Source organism: Mastomys coucha, unplaced genomic scaffold (genome assembly GCF_008632895.1).
Source record: "Mastomys coucha isolate ucsf_1 unplaced genomic scaffold, UCSF_Mcou_1 pScaffold22, whole genome shotgun sequence".
In the NCBI taxonomy this organism is placed as follows: Eukaryota; Metazoa; Chordata; class Mammalia; order Rodentia; family Muridae; genus Mastomys; species Mastomys coucha.
The window spans coordinates 243,656,456-243,664,619 of record NW_022196905.1 but is presented as its reverse complement, the minus strand read 5'-3'; the positions used below and the strand labels follow the sequence as shown (position 1 = coordinate 243,664,619).

The 8,164-nt window shown below is 46.5% G+C and overlaps 1 protein-coding gene across 3 annotated transcripts in view; it reads left to right on the top strand.

Moving 5' to 3' along the window:
* Nucleotides 1-7,603, top strand: part of Agrp (agouti related neuropeptide) — a 13,448-nt gene extending 5,845 nt beyond the window's left edge. Inside the window, exons 3-6 of one of the 3 annotated variants that reach the window (XM_031341194.1) lie at nt 6,589-6,709; nt 6,823-6,955; nt 7,109-7,191; nt 7,360-7,603. In XM_031341194.1, coding sequence (XP_031197054.1) covers nt 6,826-6,955; nt 7,109-7,191; nt 7,360-7,542 — 396 coding nt within the window. In that variant the 5' untranslated portion in view covers nt 6,589-6,709; nt 6,823-6,825 and the 3' untranslated portion in view covers nt 7,543-7,603. Of the gene's footprint in view, nt 1-6,536; nt 6,710-6,818; nt 6,956-7,108; nt 7,192-7,359 lie in introns of those variants that run through there. The other 2 variants (XM_031341195.1, XM_031341196.1) reach the window with 2 other exon arrangements.
* The last annotated feature ends 561 nt before the right edge of the window (nt 7,604-8,164 follow it).

The following is an 8,164-nucleotide window of genomic DNA, read 5'->3' as shown; positions in this document are numbered from 1 at the left end:
AAAAAAAAAAAAAAAAAAAAACCAAACAAACAAAACAAAAGGCTTATTGAGCTTACAGTTTTAAGGCTGAAGAGGTCATGTGACAAATCACAGACCTGGCATGAGTCCAGTGGCAGATGGCTGGAGTGTGAACTGGGCCACTTCATCTCTTTAGTGGGCAGCAGAGAGAGCTGGGTGGAACCAGGCCTCTGCTCTTTGTTTAAGAACCCTTTGGCAAGAGCTTACAGGGTCTCAGAAGGTAGTTTCTCAATGACCTAAGGGCCAACTAAGTCCTTTAAAAAATTTTTTTGTTTTATGTATACTTAAAATACATTGTACACTGTAGCTGTCTTTAGACACACCAGAAGAGGCCATTGGATCCCATTACAGATGGTTGTGAGCCACCATGTGGTTGCTGGGAATTGAACTCAGGACCTCTGGAAGAGCAAGCAGCCAGTGCTCTTAACTGCTGAGCCATCTCTCCAGCCCCAATTTATATGTCAATTAGAGTAAGGGTCAAAGTCCTGGCTCCAGGTACGGTAACACTTGCCTGTAATTCCAGCAGCTGGGAGTTAGAGACAGGAGGACTGTGAGTTGGAGGCCAACCTTGACTACACAAAAAGGCCTTGTAGGAAGAGCAATCAGTGCTCTTACCCACTGAGCCATCTCGCCTTCTTAAAGGCTCTACCACCTCTCAGTACTGCCCTCTGGGGGTTAGCCTTTAATCACAAGAACCTGAGCACGAAGGAAAACAGGACTTGTTAGAGACACAGAAGAATCCAATAGTAAGGAATCAAAATTGAATGGAGGCTGGGTGTGGTGGCATTCATCTTTTATCACAGCTCTTGGAGGATGAGGGGCGGGCAGATCTCTGTGAGTTCAAGGTCAACCATGGTTATATAGTGAGACCCTGTCTCAAAAAATCAATAGAGCCAGGTGTAGTGGTGCATGCCTTTATTTCTAGCACCGAGGAAGCAGAGGCAGAAGAATCTCTGCGAGTTCGGGGTCAACCTGGTCTACTTAGTGAGTTTCAGGACAGCCAGGGCTACTCAGAGACCCTGTCTCCAAATAAATATAAATAAAATTGAGTTTAATCAAAGATTGCTTATTTGCCAAAATCAATATAGGTAGAGCCTGGGGAGATGTCTCAATGGTTAGAGCACTTGCAGGACAGGTGTGAGGACCAAAGTTTAGATGCCACATAATGCCACCTTCTCATGATGCCTACCTGTAATTTCAGGGCCTGGAAGGCAGAGACATAGGATCCGCAGAGCAAGATGGATGGCCCAACTAGTGTATGGATGAGCTCTCCCATCTATTGAGAGCCTCTGCCTCAATGAATAAGGTGCAGAGTGATCAAGGAGGAGTTCAACCCGGGGCCTCCATGGGCACATTCACACCTGCACACACAGAAATTTAGATCTATCTATCTAATTATATATAGATATATATAATACATAGAGAATGATGACAAGAAATTCAAGCCACATTTAAGTGAAGGGGATTGGAGTGAGAAAAGGTGTAAACATGTTTCTTTCCTCCTCTGGACTCTACTTGTGCACATGATGAGGTGAGGATGAGGCGAGTCATACTGGGGTCTGTGGTAGGCTGTCTGAGCCCATGCACACTCCCCAAAGTTGTACAGTGTAGTGATGGCTACAGATGTTTGCTGACGACTTGCTAGCTGAACCTTGGAGGTTGGCTGGCTTTTCAGTTCCAGTTGAAATTAAGTCGACTATTTATTGGGCTGGGTCTTTGGTCAGGAACCAGGTTTGAGGCAGAGCACATTGAGTGTTAACTTAAAAAAAAAAAAAAAAGGTGTGTTAACTAGACTGAGTGGCAAAGTGTGCCAGTTATGAACCCAAAGAATTTATCCAGTCCTGGAATTCCTTCACTCCTACTCAAGTTTCATGACCAAAGAAAGGTCTCCTCCTCTAGGAAGCCTTTCCTAACCAACTCCCAGCCCACTGTCAGCTGAGGTGGGTGCCCGAACTGCCCCAACAGGCCCTTCAATAATTCTTGTATCAAGGGACTTAGCATGCTGAAAGTCTGTTTTGAGAGAAGTTCTATGTAGTCATGGCTGTCCTGGAACTCACAGAGATCTACTTGCCTCTGCTTCCTGGGTTCTGGAGTTAAAGGCACACTTTGACCTTAGCTGTTTCAAAAAACAGCATGTTAGGAGCTGGAGAGATGGCTCAGTGGTTAAGAGCACTGACTGCTCTTCTAGGCATCCTGAGTTCGATTCCCAGCAACCACATGGTGACTCACAACCATCTGCAATGGGATGCAGTGCCCTCTTCCTGTGTGTCTGAAGACAGTGACAGTGTACTCACATACATAAAATAAAATCTTAAAAAAAAAAAACCCAGCATTTTATAATGTGGCCTAGGCTGGCCTTTAAATCCTGACCCCACTCCCACTTGCTGAGATGATTGGCATGTGCCACTACACATGATTTATATAACCGTTTTTTAAAAATTTGATATGACTAGTGAAACATTTCTATGTTCTACACATTTTGTTCCCTCTTGTTCCATTTTATACAGTCACTTTTTCTGAATATAGTTACAATTTTTTGTATTATCTTCCTAGTCTGTTCTTCTTTTAATAAGAGATTTTCTTTTTAAAAAATATTTTTAAAAAAGATCTATTTATTTATTTACTTTATATATATGAGTACAGTGTCACTCTCTTCAGAGACACCAGAAGAGGGCATCAGACCACATTGCAGATGGTTGTAAACTACCATGTGGTTGCTAGGAATTGAACTCAGGACCTCTGGAAGAGCAGTCAGTGTTCTTAACCACTGAGCCATCTCTTCAGCCCCCTTAAAACTATTTTTAATTTTTATGTACATTGGTGTTTTGCTTGCAAATATGCCTGTGTGAGGATGTCAGACCCCCTGGAACTGTAGTTACAGTTGTGATCTGCCATGTCTGTGCTGGGAATTGAACCCAGGTTCTCTGGAAGAGCAGCCAGTGCTCTTAACTGCTAAGCCATCTCTCTAGTCCCCTGATTATGTATATATATTCTTAATGTGAGACTTGTTCTCAGGCCGGGCAGTGGTGGCTCACGCCTTTAATCCCAGCACTTGGGAGGCAGAGGCAGGCGGATTTCTGAGTTCGAGGCCAGCCTGGTCTACAGAGTGAGTTCCAGGACAGCCAGGGCTATACGGAGAAACCTTGCCTCAAAAAAATAAAACAAACCAACCAAACAAACAACCCCCCCAAAAGAGACTTGTTCTCAAAAGGGCAAAGCATTCAGATACATAAAATAAAAATCTCTAGCCAGGTGTTGGGGGCGCATGCCTTTAATCCCAGCACTCAGGAGGCAGAGGCAGGCACATCTTTGAGTTTGAGGCCAGCCTGGTCTACAGAGTGCGTTTCAGAACTGCCAGGGCTACTAAGAGAAACCCTGTCCTGAAAAACAGTAAGTAAGTAAATAAATAAACAAATAAATAAATAAAGTGGAAAGTGCATAAACAATCAGGTAAGTTTATGGAGATGACCAGGCTTCATAAATTAGAAGATACAAGTATCTTTTTTTTTTTTTTTTGGTTTTTCGAGACAGGGTTTCTCTGTAGCCCTGGCTGTCCTGGAACTCACTCTGTAGACCAGGCTGGCCTCGAACTCAGAAATCCGCCTGCCTCTGCCTCCCAAGTGCTGGGATTAAAGGCGTGCGCCACCACTGCCTGGCTAAGATACAAGTATCTATCTAAGTTTTCTATATTTTATTTTTCAAATTATTTATTTGTAGTTAGTATACAGTTTTCTCTTGTCATTATGGAAGTCCTTTACTGTAAAGAAAATTCTTTTGTCTGATGACAAACAACAGCCCTGATGATTATTCTGGATCTTTCCATTATATGAATTCTATTTCCTGAGACAATTCCTTCTGTATTTCTGTGCTGTCTGTTGGACGGTGATGCATCAGCAGACCAGTCACTCTTCTTTAGAATGCTGTGAACTCAGAGAAGAGTGCCATGGTAGTCCTGCTGAGGCTTTGAGGTTAGGGCTGTCTTTTCTGCCAGAGACAGGAGGTAGCATGTGGCTTTATTACCTGAATGTCTCCGCTGGACACTCTCTTGCTGCCTAACACCTTTGTCACTGTATTTTGGGTTGGGTTTCTTGACCATCTCTCCCACTGGACTTGTCCAGGTTCATGAATTGCTCCTATAAGCACCATGGCCCCTGTTTACCATTGCCCAGTGCACACTGTGCACAGCCAGCCAGGTGAAGACAGCTGACCTTCAGGGTGAGAGGAGGCACCATTGGAGACAGGAAGACCTGTCCTGAGGATAGATGGTAAATAGGTACAGTCAACTGTCCAGAGCTTGTCTCAGCAATACTCCTGCCTCAGCCTCCTAAGGGTTGGGATTACAGTGTACATCTGCTTGCTGGGGCACCTTTCCAGTTTACACGCTGTCTTTGCTTAGCTTTTCAACCAGAATCTCTGGTAATGGAGGATCTTGGGAACTGGAGAGATGGTTCAGCAGTTTAGAGCATTGACTGCTCTTCCAGAGGACCTGAGTTCAATTCCCAGCAACCACATGGTGGCTCACAACCATCTGTAATGGGATCTGATGCCCTCTTCTGGTATGTCTGAAGACAGTTACAGTGTACATATATACATAAGATAAATAAATCTTTTAAAAAAATGATCTTGGGAAAGTACCTCATGTACACTTTATGGATTGCTGTTCCAGAGCTCCAAGTGATGCAGCTAGGATATAGCCCAATTTCTTTTCCCTATTACTCCAGAGAAGACAAAGTCCTGAAATGGGGCATCAAACTTCCAGATCAGCTTTCAAAAAAGTCACAATGGCTGGTCTGCTCAGTGACAGCCTCCTCAAACTGCCTATACTATTCTTAGGAGAGAAAAAAAGAACTGACCCTTGTTCCCTTGCCGTCCTAAAGGAGAGTTCGAGGACTACTCCCCTATAGGGGCTTTCCCCAGCTCTTTAACCTGGGAAGTAGAAAGTAGACTCTGAGCTCTGAGGACTGTATCCTGAGTCGCCTGCAGGAGAATGAAATGCCAGTCTGACTCGACAAACCAGTGTTTGACTGAGCCTGACTCCAGATAACAGTACTTTAGGCCCATCCTCTGTAGAGCACCTTCTTTCCATGAAGCTTGAACCCAAATGTTGATGCAGACTCTAGAGAAGGCTCCCAGAGGGCAATCTGTTTTTTCATTCTTTGGGGGAGGATTTCCTCAGGCAACCACCTCATCAGAAGAGTCAGTATGGACTGGGCTGTATATCTGACAGTTCTTTCATCTTTTCTTTTCTTTTTTAAGATTTATTTATTGATTTCATGCATGTGAGTACACTGTTGATCTCTTCAGACACACCAGAAGAGGCCATTGGATCCCATTACGGATGGTTGCGAGCCACCATGTGGCTGCTGGGAATTGAACTCAGGACCTCTGGAAGAGCAGTTAGTGCTCTTAACCACTGAGCCATCATCTCTCCAGCCCCGTTCATCTTTTCTCATTGCCTTGTGCACTGGGGTGTATTCCTTTTCCAAATGAGCATATGTATGATTTTTGGAAAGCCCACCAAAGAGCGGCTGGAGAGTTTTCTCAGAGATTAAGAACATTTGTTGCTTTTTGCAGAGGACCCAAATTTAGTTCCTAGCACCTATGTGGTGGTTCACAACCATCTGTAACTCTAGTTCCAGAGGATCCAAAAGCCCTCTTCTGACCTTCCTGGGTACTGGATATGCACTTGGTGCACATCCAGGCAGAAACAACAACAAAAAAACCCCACCAAGTGTCATGGCGAATGCCTTTAATCCCAGCACTTAGGAGGTATAGACGGGTGGATCTCTGTAAATTGGAGGCCACCCTGGTCTTACATAGTAAAACCTTGTCAAAAACAAAAAAAGTCCTATGGCTCCTGTTACACCCACAAATGGGCAGCCCTCACTATGTCCTCCAGCTGATGAGGCCAGGCGTAGGCAGAGACCTGACAATACAGGGCGGAAGGGAGCAGCCATTAACACTAATGAAGCAGGCAGCCTGAAAGCTTTTTCCTCTGAGGCTGGATGCCCACCCGGGGAACAGTGTGTTCTGCTCCTTTGGTTTCCAGGAACCCTAGGTAGAAAGGGGGTTTGGGGGAAGAGGAATAGGTGTAGGGGTCTTAAAGAAGGGAAGAGGAGGGAGAGCCAGGAAGGCTTGGTTTTGGTTGAAAGGGCTTTTTTTTTTTTTTTTTTTTTTTTTTTTTTTTTTTTTTGATATCTTTTCCAAAGAAACCCTGGGTCTCATTTTTTACTTCACTGCTGCCTGGTGACACTGACCCTCTTTGTTGCCCTTGACCAAAGTTCCTGGAAGCAAAGGAAACAACATGTCCTAGGGAGACTAAGCGAACATCTGTGGGGGCAGAAATTAAATTAAGATCAGAGGGCTGCCTGCCTTATTATTGCTAATGGTTTTAGCCTGACCCATCCCTAGGTTCTGCTCTTATGGAAATTTTGGGGTCTGGACACCCTATCTTGTTCTCAAAGTTTAATTGGTTCCTGGCTGTCTCATACCAAATTGGAGATGTTCTAATAGAATATCCAAAGGTTCAGGTTTTAGGGAGAAAGCCCGAGTTGTGCCTCCATTTTCCAGGGAGGCGCCTCGTGCCCTGGCTACAGGAAGCAGTCACGTGTGGACCCTTTATTAGACCTTGCCATATAAGCTCAGAGCACAAGTGGCCAGGAAACCCCTAGGCAAGGACCAGCAAGCAAAGGTAAGCACAAAGACTGTACAGGAATTCGGACTTTCTGGGAACATCTCTCTCAGTATCGGTAGGGTACTCTAAGGATGAGAAGAGTCTAAATGGGGGTTTTCCTGCTAAGCCAGGCCATGCTGACCGCAGTGCTGCTGAGTTGTGTCCTGCTGCTGACACTGCCTCCCACACTGGGGGTCCAGATGGGCGTGGCACCACTGAAGGGCATCAGAAGGCCTGACCAGGCTCTGTTCCCAGAGTTCCCAGGTGAGTATGGTCAGGCTGGGGATGTGTGGGGTAAAGGCAATTGCTGGCCGCAGATCTACCTGCCCAGGCTAAGCCCTCCTTCCCAATCCCAATCTTGGGAGGTGGGTACTGGGTGCATGGTGGGTGTGGTGGCCCTCACATCTTCTGCCCCAGGTCTAAGACTGAATGGCCTAAAGAAGACAACTGCAGACCGAACAGAAGAAGTTCTGCTGCAGAAGGCAGAAGCTTTGGCAGAGGTAACTCCTTAGGGAAAGGGATAAAGTAGAAGGTAGGGAGCATCAGATACCATCATCTCTCCCCACTTCCGGACAGAACTATAGACCGTCCCTGACCCACACTCCACTGCCACTCTACTGGGGTCGGGGTTCGAGAGTTTCCTGAACCTTACTCCCCTACGAATGCAGGTGCTAGATCCACAGAACCGCGAGTCTCGTTCTCCGCGTCGCTGTGTAAGGCTGCACGAGTCCTGCTTGGGACAGCAGGTACCTTGCTGCGACCCGTGCGCTACATGCTACTGCCGCTTCTTCAATGCCTTTTGCTACTGCCGCAAGCTGGGTACGGCCACGAACCTCTGCAGCCGCACCTAGCCAACGGATGTTGGGCAAAGGCAGGGGATGCGAATAAAGGATGGGACGGTTTCACCCTAAAGCTGTGGTTATTTCAAATGTGACAGTCGAAGGGTTGTTGGGGCGTCGTCATGCTGGAACTACACACACCATAACCTCAGGGTCTAAGCTACCCCATCACCTGAGCCACATGTATGGGCGATTTTAAGGCACCAGGCCCCTTGGGGAAAACAGGAAGCCGCATGCCGGTCCTAGAGAACTAATGAGACAAATGCAGGGAAAGCGGGCGCAGTGCGGCTTCCCGGGTGCAAAGTCTAGCTAGAGGAAAAACATTTGGCTCCGAAACCTTCCCTTTCCCTCCCTAGACCTCGGTTTCCGTCTGGTAGGAGACAGCCTTGACAGCGTAAGGAACAGCATTCACGCTCAGCTTTACTCGGTTGGTTCTAATGGAGCCAGACCGAAGCGCCAAATCCGGGAAAACTAAACTTAGGGCCCCGCTCCGAATCCTGAAGGTATTAGCACCACCACGCGGTCGATTTCCAAACATCGACCTTGCTTTGCTCTCCGCTAGGCGCCGAAGGGCCACCTTTCCTTAGTGCGCAGGCGCCAAGAGGCGCAGTTAGCCGGTCACTCCAGAGGAACG